Here is a 17,114-nt window from a genome sequence, read left to right on the forward strand (position 1 = left end):
CCATCAACCACACGCCGGCAAGCTATTTTCTCGGCGCCATTACTACTGCTCATATTCATTCATACCACCCGTATTTCACTATCTCTTCGCCGAACTAGTGCACCTATTAGGTGTGTTGGGGACACAAGAGACTTCTTGCTTTGTGGTTGCAGGGTTGCATGAGAGGGATATCTTTGACCTCTTCCTCCCCGAGTTCGATAAACCTTGGGTGATCCACTTAAGGGAAAACTTGCTGCTGTTCTACAAACCTCTCGCTCTTGGAGGCCCAACACTCGTCTACAAGAATAGAAGCTCCCGTAGACATCAAGCTATTTTCCGGCGCCGTTGTCGGGAGGAAAGGTAAAGGCATTCATACTCCGGTCCCGGGTAACTAAGTACTTTTCTCTGCCGTTGTGTGTGTGCTCGAAGCTATTTCCTTTAGATCCTGCAATTGCATCTTTTTGTTTCTTGTTTACACTAGTTAGGCCTAATGGAGAACAACACAATGAGAGATCTTTATGAACTTTATCTTGAATTAGGACATGATGTGTTTGAAGAAAGAATTAAAAAACCCATGGAACTTTATATGCATGCTAATGGGAATGTTATTAGTATGAATGCTTTGAACACCATTGTTTCTAATGCTATGGAAAAATTTAAGCTTGGGGAGGCCGGTTTTGATGAAAATGATCTCTTTAGTCCTCCGGGTATTGAGGAGAAAGTTTATGTTGATTATGATATGCCTCCCATATATGATGATTATAATGATAGTGGTCTTTTGGTGCCGCCTACTATGGAGGATAAAGTTTATTATGATGATACTATACCTCCTATATTTGATGATGAGAATAATAATGATAGCTACTTTGTTGAATTTGCTCCCACTACAACTAATAAAATTGATTATGCCTATGTGGAGAGTAATAATTTTATGCATGAGACTCATAATAAGAATGCTTTATGTGATAGTTATATTGTTGAGTTTGCTCATGTTGCTACTGAAAGTTATTATGAGAGAGGAAAATATGGTTGTAGAAATTTTCATGTTACTAAAACACCTCTCTATGTGCTGAAATTTTTGAAGCTACACTTGTTTTATCTTCCTATGCTTGTCACTTTGCTCTTCATGAACTTGTTTATTTACAAGATTCCTATGCATAGGAAGCATGTTAGACTTAAATGTGTTTTGAATTTGCCTCTTGATGCTCTCTTTTGCTTCAAATACTATTTCTTGCGAGTGCATCATTAAAACTGCTGAGCCCATCTTAATGGCTATAAAGAAAGAACTTCTTGGGAGATAACCCATGTGTTTATTTTGCTATAGTATTTTTGTTTTATATTTGAGTCTTGGAAGTTGTTTACTACTGTAGCAACCTCTCCTTATCTTATTTTTATTGCATTGTTGTGCCAAGTAAAGTCTTTGATAGAAAGGTTGATACTAGATTTGGATTACTGCGCAGAAACAGATTTCTTTGCTGTCACGAATCTGGGCCTAATTCTCTGTAGGTAACTCAGAAAATTATGCCAATTTACGTGAGTGATCCTCATATATGTACGCAACTTTCATTCAATTTGAGCATTTTCATTTGAGCAAGTCTGGTGCCTCAATAAAATTCGTCTTTACGGACTGTTCTGTTTTGACAGATTCTGCCTTTTATTTCGCATTGCCTCATTTGCTATGTGGGATGGACTTCTTTGTTCCATTGACTTCCAGTAGCTTTGAGAAATGTCCAGAAGTGTTAAGAATGATTGTGTCACCTCTGAACATGTGAGTTTTTGATTATGCACTAACCCTCTAATTAGTTGTTTTGAGTTTGGTGTGGAGGAAGTTTTCAAGGGTCAAGAGAGGAGGATGATATACTACGATCAAGAAGAGTGAAAAGTCTAAGCTTGGGGATGCCCCGGTGGTTCACCCCTGCATATATCAAGAAGACTCAAGCGTCTAAGCTTGGGGATGCCCAAGGCATCCCCTTCTTCATCGACAAATTATCAGGTTCCTTCTCTTGAAACTATATTTTTATTCGGTCACATCTTATGTACTTTGCTTGGAGCGTCTGTTTGTTTTTGTTTTTTTTTTGTTTGAATAAATGCTTGTGTGGGAGAGAGACACGCTCCGCTGGTTCGTATGAACACATGTGTTCTTAGCTTTTATTTTTCATGGCGAAGGTTGAAACTGCTTCGTTAATTGTTATATGGTTGGAAACGGAAAATGCTACATGTAGTAATTGGTAAAATGTCTTGGATAATGTGATACTTGGCAATTGTTGTGCTCATGTTTAAGCTCTTGCATCATATACTTTGCACCTATTAATGAAGAAATACATAGGGCTTGCTAAAATTTGGTTTGCATAATTGGTCTCTCTAAAGTCTAGATAATTTCTAGTATTGAGTTTTGAACAACAAGGAAGACGGTGTAGAGTCTTATAATGTTTACAATATGTCTTTTATGTGAGTTTTGCTGCACCGGTTCATCCTTGTGTTTGTTTCAAATAACCTTGCTAGCCTAAGCCTTGTATCGAGAGGAAATACTTCTCATGCATCCAAATCCTTGAGCCAACCACTATGCCATTTGTGTCCACCATACCTACCTACTACATGGTATTTCTCCGCCATTCCAAAGTAAATTGCTTGAGTGCTACCTTTAAAATTCCATCATTCACCTTTACAATATATAACTCATGGGACAAATAGCTTAAAAACTATTGTGGTATCGAATATGTACTTATGCACTTTATCTCTTATTAAGTTGCTTGTTGTGCGATAACTATGCTTCTGGGGACGCCATCAACTATTCTTTGTTGAATATCATGTGAGTTGCTATGCGTGTCCGTCTTGTCTGAAGTAAGAGAGATCTACCACCTTAATGGTTGGAGCATGCATATTGTTAGAGAAGAACATTGGGCCGCTAACTAAAGCCATGATTCATGGTGGAAGTTTCAGTTTTGGACATATATCCTCAATCTCATATGAGAATAATAATTGTTGCCACATGCTTATGCATTAAAGAGGAGTCCATTATCTCGTGGTCCATGTTGTCCCGGTATGGATGTCTAAGTTGAGAATAATCAAAAGCGAGAAATCCAAAATGCGAGCTTTCTCCTTAGACCTTTGTACGAGGCGGCATGGAGGTACCCCATTGTGACACTTGGTTAAAACATGTGTATTGCGATGATCCGGTAGTCCAAGCTAATTAGGACAAGGTGCGGGCACTATTAGTATACTATGCATGAGACTTGCAACTTGTAAGATATAATTTTCATAACTCATATGCTTTATTACTACCGTTGACAAAATTGTTTCATGTTTTCAAAATAAAAGCTCTAGCACAAATATAGCAATCGATGCTTTCCTCTTTGAAGGACCATTCTTTTTACTTTTATGTTGAGTCGGTTCACCTATCTCTCTCCACCTCAAGAAGCAAACACTTGTGTGAACTGTGCATTGATTCCTACATACTTGCATATTGCACTTGTTATATTACTCTATGTTGACAATTATCCATGAGATATACATGTTACAAGTTGAAAGCAACCGCTGAAACTTAATCTTCCATTGTGTTGTTTCAATGTCTTTACTTTAAATTATTGCTTTATGAGTTAACTCTTATGCAAGACTTATTGATGCCTGTCTTGAAAGTGCTATTCATGAAAAGTCATTGCTTTATGATTCAGTTGTTTACTCATGTCATTACCATTGTTTTGATCGCTGCATTCATTGCATATGTTTACAATATGATCAAGTTTATGATGGCATGTCACTCCAGAAATTATCTTTGTTATCGTTTACACCTGCTCGGGACGAGCGAGAACTAAGCTTGGGGATGCTGATACGTCTCTGACGTATCGATAATTTCTTATGTTCCATGCCACATTATTGATGATATCTACATGTTATATGCACATTTTATGTCATATTTATGCATTTTATGGAACTAACCTATTAACAAGATGCCGAAGTGCCAGTTCCTGTTTTCTGCTGTTTTTGGTTTCAGAAATCCTAGTAACGAAATATTCTCGGAATTGGACGAAATCAACGACCAGGTTCCTATTTTGCCCGGAAGCATCCAGAACACCCGAGAGTCGCCAGAGGGGGGCCACACAGGCCCCAGATGATAGGCCGGCGCGGCCCAGGCCCTAGCCGCGCCGCCTTATGGTGTCGTCGCCCCGTTGACCCTCCGACTCCGCCTCTTCGCCTATATAAAGGTCCCTGACCTAAAACACGATACGAAAAAGCCACGGTACGAGAAACCTTCCAGAGCCGCCGCCATCGCGAAGCCAAGATGCGGGGACGGGAGTCTCGTTCCGGCACGCCGCCGGGCGGGGAAGTGCCCCGGAAGGCTCCTCCATCGACACCACCGCCATCTTCATCAACGCTGCTGTCTCCCATGAGGAGGGAGTAGTTCTCCATCGAGCTCGGGGCTGTACCGGTAGCTATGTGGTTCATCTCTCTCCTATGTACTTCAATACAATAATCTCATGAGCTGCCTTACATGATTGAGATTCATATGATGATGCTTGTAATCTAGATGTCGTTATGCTAGTCAAGTGAATTTTACTTATGTGATCTCCGGAGACTCCTTGTCCCACGTGTGTAAAGGTGACGGTGTGTGCACCGTGTGGGTCTCTTAGGCTATATTTCACAGAATACTTATTCACTGTTATGAGTGGCATAGTGAAGTGCTTATTTATATCTCTTTATGATTGCAATGTGTTTTGTATCACAATTTATCTATGTGCCACTCTAGCAATGTTATTAAAGTAGTTTTATTCCTCCTGCACGGTGTAATGGTGACAGTGTGTGCATCCGTGTTAGTACTTGGCGTAGGCTATGATTGTGATCTCTTGTAGATTATGAAGTTAACTATTGCTATGATGGTATTGATGTGATCTATTCCTCCTACATAGTGTGAAGGTGACAGTGTGCATGCTGTGTTAGTACTTGGTTTAGTCGTGTCGATCTTTCATGCACTCTAAGGTTATTTAAATATGAATATTGAATTGTGGAGCTTGTTAACTCCGGCATTGAGGGTTCGTGTAATCCTACGCAATGTGTTCATCATCCAACAAGAGAGTGTAGAGTATGCATTTATCTATTACGTTATGTGATCAAAGTTGAGAGTGTCCACTAGTGAAAGTCTATTCCCTAGGCCTTGTTCCTAAATATCGCTATCGTTGCTTGTTTCTTGTTTTCTTGCGTTACTACTGCTACCATATTACCACCATCAACCACACGCCAGACAAGCTATTTTACGGCGCCATTACTACTTGCTCATATTCATTCATACCACCTGTATTTCACTATCTCTTCGCCGAACTAGTGCACCTATTAGGTGTGTTGGGGACACAAGAGACTTCTTGCTTTGTGGTTGCAGGGTTGCATGAGAGGGATATCTTTGACCTCTTTCTCCCTGAGTTCGATAAACCTTGGGTGATCCACTTAAGGGAAAACTGCTGCTGTTCTACAAACCTCTGCTCTTGGAGGCCCAACACTGTCTACAAGAATAGAAGCTCCCGTAGACATCACGGCGCGACGCAAACGGACGCTGAGCGACCGTTTGCGTCCGCTTTGACCGAAAATGCGTCTGGCACCCTCTCCAGTGGCGCGACGCAAAGTGATCGGGCCGTCCGCGGAGACGCAAACCTGGCCCAAATATGCGCCAGGTTTGCGTCTCTGCGGACGCTGCGCAGACGCGCAAAGTGCCCGCTCGCCTCCCACCGGGCCCACCAGCGGCGAGTGCGCACCGAGGGCACCGCTTCGGCGGTCGGCGCTTCCGCGTACGCGCCGCAGCCTCGCCATCAATGGCGCGGTGCCTGTTCGGCGGATGAAGCGCCCGACGGGCGCTCACGGGTCGGCGGCGCCTCGCCACCGCCGCCACGGCCGCATCATCGGGCGCCTCCACCGCCGCCACGGCCGCGACGCTGGGCGCCTCAACCGCCGCCACAGCCGCAGGCTTGGGCGCCTCCACCGCCACCACGGCCGCAGAGCTGGCGCCTCCACCGCCACCACGACCGCGATGCGGGCGCCTCCACCGCCGCCACGGCCCGCGATGCGGGCGCCTCCACCGCCGCCACAGCCGCATCCTCCTCAACCTCGAGCACCGGCGGTGGCACGCCCGACGCTCCCCCGGATGGCAACTGGCCTTGGGTCATACCGGAGCTCATTGTGCTCAACAGCGACGAGGAGCAGCACAGCGACGAGGAGCAGTAGGCGTTTAGGTTTATTTTTTATGTTTTAAGTATGTAAATTATGTTTCATGTTACGTAAAAAATGCGTCGTGCCGCTGGAGCCACCCCCGACGTAAACGGACGCGCGGTCGATTTCGATCAAAAGGGTCGACGCAAACGGACGCGCGCGGACGCTAAAATGCGTCGCGCCGCTGGAGATGCTCTTACGAGGAGAATACGCAGGCGGTACGCCGCATTCTGGTGGGGTCGTACGCGGAAGAATGGCCGAAAGTCGTACACGGCGTACATGGCGGCTCGTAAAAATTAATTATTTACCCCAATGAATCTCCCAGAGCCAGCCACCACCTCTGAGCACCGTCCTGCGCCGCCGGAGAACCTCGCTACAAGCAAGAAACGCCCGTAGGCCGTAGAGACAGGTAGCTGCTGCAACAGAAATGTCTGATCTGCTGTTTGAGTGTTGATCGATCAAGAAGCGGGGCCGCCCTTCCGGTCCAGATCCGACCGGTTCAGCTGGGGGAAGCAGGATGGCACCCCCCGTGGCTGATTCCGTCGACGGCGCCCAGGCTTTGGTGGTCAGCTGCTTGACGGACGGGCAAGAATGCATCAGAGTTTGCCTGCCGGAGGGGGCTCTGGTAGTGGTAGGTGGAGGACCGAGCAGTCGCATTCCTTCCCCTCCTTCCGTGGATGGGCCGGCTCGGGCGGCGGTATTCGCAGCCTCCGTCCAGAGTTCGGTAGCCGGAGAAGGAACGCTCCCCACACCGCCTGCCGTCGGTGGCGAGCGGCCGTTGGTGGGTTCTGTTTCTGTAGGATGGAGGGCGGCCGTCGCGACTCCCCCCGCGCAGCCGGTGAGGGACGCTGCTAGTTCATCCTTGCCACCTCGCGCGGTACCAGCAGGCTGGAAACGAAGGTAATTTCTGCACACAGCTCCAACATTATGCCTGTGATGATCCCAGTATATAGAAATTATGTACACCCTTCTTGAATAATGTGAACGCGGTGTTCCATTGCTGTAGCTCGGTTTTCTGTATTAGATCCCCGGCCAGTTCATGTTCATGTAATAATCTGTCCAGACAAACAATGATAGAGTTTCTGAACATGGACTGAGTTTTTGGCACTCTGTTTTGTACGTATCTAGGCTGTAGTGTCCTAATTCCCTTTCCTTGAACTACTACCTGTGAGTACCAATTTTTTATTGTTGCCTAAATCCATGCTCACACATGGATAGATAGGTCGGCCGCCTGATTTCTTTAGCTAACCCTCGCACATGTCAGCTTACCTCGGCGTTGTGTTCGGTTATAACAATCGTACGTTAGTAATAAAAAAATAGGCTTATGGCAAAGATTAACTGTTATTGAATATCTTTTTGTCCCGTCATCTTGACTCCACAGGCCTCGGGGACCTGCAGTCCCGGACGAGCGACCTCCATCGGTGGGGAGGGTCCCTGCTCTTGAAGCATCTCTGCGTGGCTTCGCTGCCAGACAGACAGACGTGATTGTTAACCCGACGATGGGCACCGTGTTCGATTCTCTCCCTGAAGCCTATGAATTCTACAACATGTATTCATGGGAGAGCGGATTCGGTATAAGATATGGCAAGAGTAGGCATAACGTCCGGGGATCAAAGTGCATGCAAGAAATAGTTTGTGGATGCTCAGTAAGTTAGTTCATGCCTCCCATTATATTTATTTAAGTAGATTAGGCTTACCACTTACGTACCGTACTGAATTGAGCATGCCGCACCTTGTGTTCATACGCGGGTCCATTTGGGGTATCCTAATTTCCTGTGAGCCCACTATTTTTTTTCCGTCAATAGGGCAAGCCAGTGAGGGACAACAGTGCGTCGAATCGAACAAACTGCCCTGCACTCGTTCGGTTACTGAGGACCGACGACCATGCTTGGTTTGTTAGTGAACACCGGGTGTCTCACAACCACCCCATGCTAGGCACATGTGCGGAGAAGCTCCACTGCCCGTCGCATAAGCATATAGACAAGTACACGAGGGATCTGGTTAAGCAGCTTAGGGAGAACAATGTTAATCTCAGCAAAGTGTATGGCGTCATTGGCAGCTTGTTTGCCAGGATGGAGAACGTCCCTTTCACGAAGAGGTGCCTGCGGAATTTCTGTGGAAAACTTAGCAGAGAGCAGGCCGACGATGATGTCTGGAAGACAATGGAAGTGTTCTCTCAAATTGGTGCAGATGACCCAGACTTCTCTTATGTGGTGGAAGTGGACAAGGAAAGTAAAATCAAGACTCTGTTGTGGTCTAATGGACGGAGCAAGCTACAGTACCGCAACTTTGGGGACGCAATTACATTTGACACAACATACAGGACCAATCTGTATGACATGCCGTTTGGGTTGTTCGTTGGGGTTAACAACCACTTCCAGAGCATCATCCTGGGGGGTGTTCTGATGAGGGAAGAGAAGATTGGTAGTTTCAAATGGGTGTTCAGTGAATTCGTGAAGATGATGGGTGGCCGTCATCCACAGACTATACTAACCGGTACGCATAAAATCCGTATGGCTTGCTCACTTCGCCGTCTGCTGTCCCCAAATTGAATGGACAGATCATACCTTCTTCTTATAAACCTATCCATTTTCCTTATTTGCATATGTTTATTTTCCGTGCTCTCTTAGATCAAGCACGTGCCATGGAGGTCGCAATTCAGCAATTACTGCCTGGTACAACACACCGGTGGTGCAAGTGGCACGTTTTGCGCAAGGCTAAGGAGAGTCTTGGGGCTCATTACAGAAAACGTGGAGAATTCCAACCGGAATTTCACAAGGTCCTAAATGCCATGCTGACAGCAGAAGAGTTCGAATCAGCTTGGCATATTCTGGTGGAGAAGTACAAGCTACAGAACAACACATTCATGACTCAAATTTTTGAGGTTCGTCACAAATGGGCCAAGCCTTACTTCAGTGGCAAGTTCTGTGCGAGGATGACCAGCACTGAACGAAGTGAGAGTGCCAACCATCTTCTCAAAGGCTACGTCCCGCCGGGCTGCCCGATGAACTTATTCGTTAAGCAGTACATGAAAATCCAGTTTGACAGGGAGTCGGAGGAGGGATTCCAGGAGAAGCGGACGTGTATGGTGAGATGTACTGCTTTTTCAATTGATTTCTCGTTGACAGTTATGTTGTCATGTACTCAGAGTTGACGGCTTTTTTCTTTTTATCGTCAGGGCGGTGTGGTGCTGAGGTACAACCTACCGCTAGAGGAACATGCAAGCAAGGTGTACACCAAGACAATGTTTGAAATGTTTCAGGGTTTCATGTACAAAGCTGGCAGGTACATACTTGTTGAGGAAATGCAGGGCCGAATTTATGCTGTGAGGCATGTCAATGGTGAAGCCCGTGAGAGGTGGAGTAAAATTGAATACACCGTCGCCGTATCTGCTGACCGTGGCAAGTTTAGCTGCGAGTGCGGGTTGTTCGAGCACATGGGCATGGTCTGCTGTCACATCTTAAAGGTTGATCCCCCGTTTTTTTTTTTGCTTGCTGGTACCGTGTGAAGTAGATATCCGCTGAATGCCGAACAAACTAGAAGCTTTGCACTTGTACAGATAAACCCTGATAGTGAAGTGTTTTTTTTTTTGGCTTGCAGGTGATGATGGCACTAGACGTGCAGCGTATCCCAGAATTTCACATTGTCAAGAGGTGGACGGTTGATGCGAGGGATAACTTACCATCTCATTTACTGCACTACCAAAAAGACCAGGGGTCGAAGACATCATCTTCTTTCAGGCACTCCGCCTTGTACCTCAGTGCTCTTGAGGTAGTGCAGTTGGGTGATAGCAATGTGGCTGCGTTTGAACGGGGGATGGACATTCTACTTGCTGCGAAGGTTGAACTGGCTGGTCTAGCAGCGGTCAAGGATGGATTGGGCCTGACTGAGAGAGCAACGGTGGATGCACCGGTTAGCCCACCGAACCGTAGGAAGCGGCCGTGTATGCCAACGACTGGACGCGACAAGCCACCGTACGAGGTTACAGAGAAGCGTTCTCGATTTTGTAAGATATGCAGGGGGAAAGGACACAAAAGCACCACATGTCCAAGCAGAGGAGATTTGCCGAAGAAGCAAAGGCAGGAGCAAAGATGTAGCAACTGTGGAGTGACTGGTCACAGGAAAACTAGCTGCTGCAAACCGTTGGCCCCCTTACAGATCCCTATGGATATTAGTATAACATAAAAATGTTTGGGTTTGTTTGTGTAATCTTGTAATTGTTCTCAGACATTTGTTGATCGACAAATGTATTGCATGCGTTGGAATAATAAACCAGTAGTGGTGTCGTTTGTATTCAGAACCGTGAATGTGTGCGGCTGCTAGTCTGGATTTTGTGTCGCGTACAGTAAAACTGTCAGCTGGCCCCCGCTCTCCACCAGCTTGCACTCTTTTGCCGCGGACGTCATTTACATGTTTGGGATTTCGATTTAGATCGACGCGTTGGTCTGTATTGATTAGGGCATCTTTAATGGGCGACCAAACGGAAGCTAAGCGACCTTTTATATTCGCTCGGGTCGAAAATGCGTCTGGCCATGCTTCAGTGGACGGGTCAAAGTGATCAGCCCGTACGACGCAAACGCGGTCCAAATATGTGACAGGTTTTCATCGATGCGGGCACGTAAAGTGACCATGGTGGTTGTATCCGGAGCCGCTAGACAGTGACTAGGTGAGCAAAATATTTCTTCATAACAATTGATTGGCCAAAAGGACCATCTTTACAGAAATGGTTAGTCGAGTTAACCTTGTGCCGCGCACGCCGGCAATCGGACATCTCGTCCTGCTTGTTGCGGCGTTCGAGGGTCTCGAACAGAGAGGAGTCCCATTGGACTCTCATCGCCGCCTCCTCCGCCACCTCCGCCTTGGCCGCTTCGCCTCCTTCGTCGTCGCCGCCTCCACAGCCGCCATGTGGGTGTGGTAGCGGGCTCTGTCCCTAGCCACCGCCACCACCGCATCGTCCCTGCCGGCGATGGCGTCCGCCAACTCCCGGTTCTCCTGATCGACCCGCGCGGGAGAAGGTCCCCTCCGTGCGAGCGAATCCAGGTCGGAGCACATGCACCCCCGAGACATGGCGACCGCATAGCTCTGGGCTTCCTCCTCCGCTGCCCAAGCTTGATGGTGCTGGTGTCCCAGCTAGGGTCTCGAACGGCGTGAGCAGAACGTTGTGGTCACCGGAGCACTCGAAGCGGCTGGGTACGTCCTCGTTGTCGTCGGTGATGTCGTGGATGACGGCGTCCACGGGTGGGGCTGCCGGCATAGGAGGCGCCACCATCTCCGATGCGCCTCCGCGAGCGCCGCCCTAGCCTCGGCGAGCTCGGCTCTGGCATTGGTGATTTCCGCCCTGGTGGCCATTAAGAGGCGCTGACGCTCTAGCGTGCGCCCTCCCACCTCCGCCTCCGTCGCCTCCAGGTCCAGCTGCTCGACCTGAAAGGCGTCGGCTGCTAGCTGCTCGTTCTCCTCCGGGTGGACTTGGCGGCACATCTGAATAACCTGATCCCAGCTAAGGTTGTGCTCGGCCATGGATGGATTCTAAGGTTTAGGTTGAGGTGTGCTCGTCATCCCCGCCGGTGTTCCACAATATATAGCCACGGCGGGGCGGGAAACATTGTCGTGCAGGTTGTTTTCCGCGCGCGTGAAACACCCGCGAAACGCGCCAATCTGTTGGGCAAGCGCGGGAACAACCATCGTCGCGCGGAACCAGTAATCGCCGGCGGCAGGCCTCGACGGGACGTTAAACCGCCATTAACGACCTTGACGATGTTTACGCTAAAAAAGGGTCCGCACCACTGGAGATATCCCCGACGCAAACGGTCATCCTGGGCCGCATGACATCCACGAGCGGACGCAAATAGACAGCGGACACTCAAATGCGTCGGTCAGCTGGACATGTCCTTAGGGCATCTCCAGTTAATAAACAACATGGATGTTACTAAAGACATGGATGTCTTCTCGACAAGTGTCGTACCCTTTGATCACTTGCCGACAAGTCATGCATGTCTTGTCGACAAGTGGCGTACCCTTTGGTCACATCTCGAGAGATGTGACCAAAGGGTACGACACTTGTCGACAAGTGACCAAAGGGTACAACATGTACCATGTAGTGAATGGATAAGTGACCAAAGGGTAGAACAATTTACCATATCACTCATGATAGTGAACTTAGAAGTGTTGGAAATATTCAGGTCCTCTTTAAGTGTTGTCAAAAATCATTCCCATGAAGTTGTGCACTCAACCTCCACTAAACCCATTGCTATTGGATAGATACAATCATTAGGATCTACTCCTACAGATGTGAGAAGTACTCCTTTGTATTTGGTTTTTATATGGCAGCCATCAATACAAATGAATGGCCTACATCCCTTTAGAAATCCTCTGGTGCAAGCATCATAGGACTAGTATAATGTTGGCAGGTGTTGCTTTGGTTCTTCTTCTCCACCTTCAGATAGAACTTTGAGCCATGATTTGAAGTAGTCAGTTCCTTACCATGATCTCTTAGAGAACTGAACTACACAACTTCATCACCATGAATAATAGTGAGTAGCAAAGGCATTGAATGGGACAAGGAGAGGTGGGAATTTGACACACAATGTAGATTTGGATGAGGAGAATGCAACACACGAAGGGCGGCAGGTTGCAGCAAATGCAAGAAGGTCATGGAAGGATCCTGACAGAGCAAGAATGGAGAGAAGCGGGCAATCTGGGAGGTCTGCCCAACCCTTGCAGCCCAGACACAACAGGTTATGTGGACCCAGAGGCGACATACAGTTTGGTAGGGTTTTGCATTATAGCAATATATCTGCAAAATATAAAAAATCCAAGAAAAGAAATTAGAAAGACGATCCAATGAAGAACTGAAAAGGAAATATATGGATAGCATGTTAGAACCATGGATATGGTTCGTGAACAAGCACACACATGTTTTTAGATTTAATATATGCCTTGTATAGTTGTATCAACACTTCTCATGCAGCTGTAAAAATATGTAATTTGTAGGTTGGTTTTAGGTGGATTCTTCTTTATTATTACAGCATCAAACAGGAAAGACCACAATTGCATCAGGGAAATGGCTATAACTAGACATGTGAAGCAGAAACAAAAACAGTCTTTGCTCACAAAGAAACGATACACCAAATTAACCAACACAAACCTAGCAACTAGTATCAAACAAACCTTACACTATGATTTCTGAGGACTCACAATCCATGTCATCAGTGTTTTTTTATGTTCAAGAATCAGAATAGCACAACCATATAAACAGCTTATATTCATACTCCCTCCGGTCCTCAAACAAGACGTATAAATTTTGTCCAAAGTTAAAGAGTGTAAAGTTTGACCAAAGTTATTGAAAAAAGTAGTGACATTGACAATGCCTAATTAATATCATTAGATACCTTATATAATATATTTCATATTGTATCTACATAGTATTATAAATTTTGATATTTTTCATATAAACTTAGTCAAACTTGACAATGTCTGACTTCTCAAAAAAATTATACACATTCTATTAAGGAATGGAGTTAGTAGAAACATAAACTTCTTTCTGACCAGTGCATCCCTGCAGCCGAAACTTTTTGTGAGAAACACAAGCGTCTCCAGAATACGAGATTGAAAAGGTGACGTATACTAGTAGTAAAAACAATGTCCAACAAATAATACCAGTACACTAAAAGATCAATGTATGTTCCATTCGATCTATAGATCAGTTCGTGGGGATGCATCGCATGTTGAGCAATCTAATTTCAGCTCAATAATCACCAGCCCAAATCAAAGTCCAGTAAGATCATTTTCTGCCGCAGGTTAGCCCTTGAAGCGAACCGTTTTTCCAGGCGGAGGTGGGATCCAATCTTCCCAATCTCCGGCCAGGGCATTGGGCCTGGTTTCCTCTCCCTCCGCTTGCCGCTCTGGCCGCGGCATGAGGGAGGGGGAACCTCGTTCCTCCGTTCTGGCCTAGTAGTTAGGGTTAGTTTTTGTCTCCTATGGTGCGTCGTTGGGGTGGTGGGAGCGGCGTCCGGGTAAATAAATCTGCCACAACTCCACTCCCAAACCGGCGGTGACCTTCACGGCGGCGTCTCGGAGTTGTTGGTAACGTGTGCTTGTCGATCTTTTCAGGTCGGCAGCTTGGTCTTCTCGCCGTTCTTCAGATCTGGCGAGATCTGTTTCTCGACGTGTCACTGGCGTTTGTCGTTGTCCACGACGGTGCTGGGGGCCGGGGCGAGGTGGTTCTTCTGGAGCGAAGATGTTGGTCTGGAGGTGGTGGTTAGAGCATCTCCAGCCGTCTCCCCGACGAGGCCCCCAGGACGGCGATTTGTCATCCGGATGGACGAAAACGGCCCAGTCGCGCCTCCGGTTCCTCGTTTTCGTCCGGATTAGGCCTTTCATCCGTCCGGGGAGCCCAGGCCATCCCCGGCCCTCCGGAGAGCGCTCGGGGACTCCGGATGAGAGAAAATCGCGGGAACCGTTTGGTGGCCCCGACCTGTCGGCGACAATGGCATGGGTTTCTACGGCAATGCCCTCGTCTTCCCGATCTACGGCACTACCCTCGTCTTCCCGATCTACGACAATACCATCGTCGAACGAAAGCTTTGAACTCTCAAGTGGTGCAACATAGACAAATTATATATAATTCGAATAAACATAAAAATTACATATAAAAACTTTAAAACAAACTTTAACTATTTCTTCTTCCTAGATGGCCCCGCCTCATCGTCGTGGCGGCGACGCTTCCGGCTCGTCACCTCCTCATCGGAGGAAGTTGAGTCCTCCTCGTCGTCGTCCTCATCAGCCTCTTCGTCCTCCTCCTCCTCCTCCTGCTTCTCCTCCTCTTCCTCGGCCTCTTCCTCGGCCTGCTCCTCGGCCTCTTCGTCCTCCTCCTCGTCGTCATCCCATTCGTCCTCGCTGGCCGGCGGGGGGAATCGTCGCTGCTCGGACGATGCAGCTGGATCCCACCAATGGCGCCATCCGGGCGCCTTCCCCTGCTTGTCGGTGTCCGATGGCCAAGAGCGATCGCTCATGGTTGACAGAAGATGGTGAGGAGAGAATAGATGAATGACGTCGGCCGTTGGAAACCGTATATGTAGGTCTCTCGACGAAGAGAGCGGCGGTTGCTCTTCCGAGGAGTTCATGCTCCATTACGGCGGTTCTCGCGTCGAGGCTACTTCGACCGTTCCTGACGAGGCTTTTGGGCTCTCCAGACCACTTCGCGGACCTTTATTATAGTGGTTCAAAGCGACGAGGGCACTCCGACGGTTGCCCTTCCCGGCGACACCGTCGCTATGCACGCGGTGGGTGAAGGCGACCATGGGCTCGCCACTGGGAAAATGGGCCTCCCCAGGCCAAAAAATACATCCATCCGGCACTAAATAGCGCCGGATTTCGGCCTGGGGAGCCCCAACGGCTGGGGATGCTCTTATGCCGTTCTTCTCTGACTTCGTCGATGGGAGGCGGCGTATCTTGGTCCAAGATAGCACGGGGACGTCCCCCGGTCGACGTGCCACATCGACATGTGCCTCGCTGCTTGCAGCAGGCCTGTTCATCGACTCACAAAGCCTCGTTGGCGATGGTGCTTTTTTGGATCTTGCAACGGTGGAGGCTCGGCGTTTCTTCTTGCGTTCGTCTCGGTGGCGTTGGAATTGGACGGCGGCCGCTTGCTACGGTGGTTGCAGGAAACCCTAGGGATCGTTTTGTGTTTCTCGATCTTTTAGGATTTTATCTGCAAATTCAGGATAATCATTTTATCCCGGTTTGTCTTTTAGTTTCCACATGTATTGCTTCATGTAACTCGGTGTTCGATTAATGAAATACGTGGTTAGGGCATCTCCAGCGGCGCGACGCATTTCGGACGCTCAAAAGTGGTCGCGAGCGTCCGTTTGCGTCGCCCCGCGGACGCCAAATTGACCGCAAGGGGCGAAATGTCCGTTTGCGTCGGGGGCTACCTCCAGCGGTCCGACGCATTTTGGACATGCAACTGTTTTTTTTTGTGCTACTTCTTTACAGTTTATAGTTGAATGATCAAGTTTTAAACGCGAAAAAGATGTACTCATTGGTCCAATCGAATAGATTATAGCCTAAACAATTAACCGGATACGTCAATCGACTAGATTCAAACATATTTAACATACAAATAAGAAGAAATTTAAAAACATATAAACTAAAACTATTTTTTGGCCTTCTTGTTCGAAGGCCCTGCGTCGTCGTCATCGTGGAAACTCCTCCGCCTCTTGCTTGTCACCTCGTCGTCGGAACTGGAGGATGACGCGCCCGTCGAGGACTTGAAAATGGAAGAAATGGCGTCTTCGTCGTCGTCATCGGTGAACGGACGACGACGCGCCGTCCGCGCCAGCGCCCTGGACTTCTTCCTTGCTGCCTCCTTGTCGTCCGCCGCCTCCTACGCCTCCAATCGGGCGAACTTGCTGTCGGAGTCCTCCTCCTCCTCCTGGCCCTCCTCCTCGTCGTCGGCGTCGCTAGCAGCGCCGCCTCCGTCCTCCTCCTGGCCTTCGCTGCCATTGCCGCCTCCCTCCTCCTCGTCCTCACTCGGTGTGGAGGTAGGGTAGGCGGGCGTGGAGCCCGGATCGCTTGGCGTCGCCGGCGATTCCCACCAATGCGGGAATCCGGGCGACTTGCCCTCGCTCTCCGAGTCGGACGGCAGCGTGTAGTCGCTCATGACGTGCCGGTGTTGGAGAAGAAGAAAAGAGGATGAAGAAGGAGGCGGTTGAACTTGAATTACCGTAGACGCGGGGGTTATAATGTGCGCGGATTAACGGCGGCGCGTAAAACGAAGAGGCCGGTGGTTGCTCTTCCGCGGCGGTTCGGCGCTCCATTGCGGCGGTTGGTCGCCGGCGGTTGTGAATTCGAGGCCGATCGAACCTAGGTCGCTGCCATGAGGGCCCGTGGGGACGCGAGCGGACGCTCGGAGCGACCGCCGAGCGTCCGCGGAGACGCAAACC

General features: G+C 48.4%; 1 protein-coding gene across 1 annotated transcript; it reads left to right on the plus strand.

Moving 5' to 3' along the window:
* Positions 1-6,451: 6,451 nt before the first annotated feature.
* On the plus strand, positions 6,452-10,471 carry LOC124668029 (protein FAR1-RELATED SEQUENCE 5-like). Its single transcript, XM_047205233.1, has 6 exons — positions 6,452-7,071; positions 7,553-7,817; positions 7,977-8,667; positions 8,802-9,259; positions 9,350-9,637; positions 9,772-10,471. Exons 1-6 carry the CDS (start codon positions 6,689-6,691, stop codon positions 10,354-10,356), a joined length of 2,670 nt encoding a protein of 889 aa, XP_047061189.1. The 5' UTR covers positions 6,452-6,688; the 3' UTR covers positions 10,357-10,471.
* The last annotated feature ends 6,643 nt before the right edge of the window (positions 10,472-17,114 follow it).

The sequence above is a fragment of the Lolium rigidum genome, chromosome 6 (assembly GCF_022539505.1).
Source record: "Lolium rigidum isolate FL_2022 chromosome 6, APGP_CSIRO_Lrig_0.1, whole genome shotgun sequence".
Taxonomy (NCBI): Eukaryota; Viridiplantae; Streptophyta; class Magnoliopsida; order Poales; family Poaceae; genus Lolium; species Lolium rigidum.

Bases quoted from the DNA above. Each gene is read 5' to 3' on its own strand.
- LOC124668029 (XM_047205233.1), top strand. From the start codon at position 6,689: ATGGCACCCCCCGTGGCTGATTCCGTCGACGGCGCCCAGGCTTTGGTG. The intron at 7,818-7,976 runs GTAAGTTAGTTC...TTCCGTCAATAG, and splicing joins AAATAGTTTGTGGATGCTCA to GGCAAGCCAGTGAGGGACAA. The intron at 9,260-9,349 runs GTGAGATGTACT...TTTTATCGTCAG, and splicing joins AGGAGAAGCGGACGTGTATG to GGCGGTGTGGTGCTGAGGTA.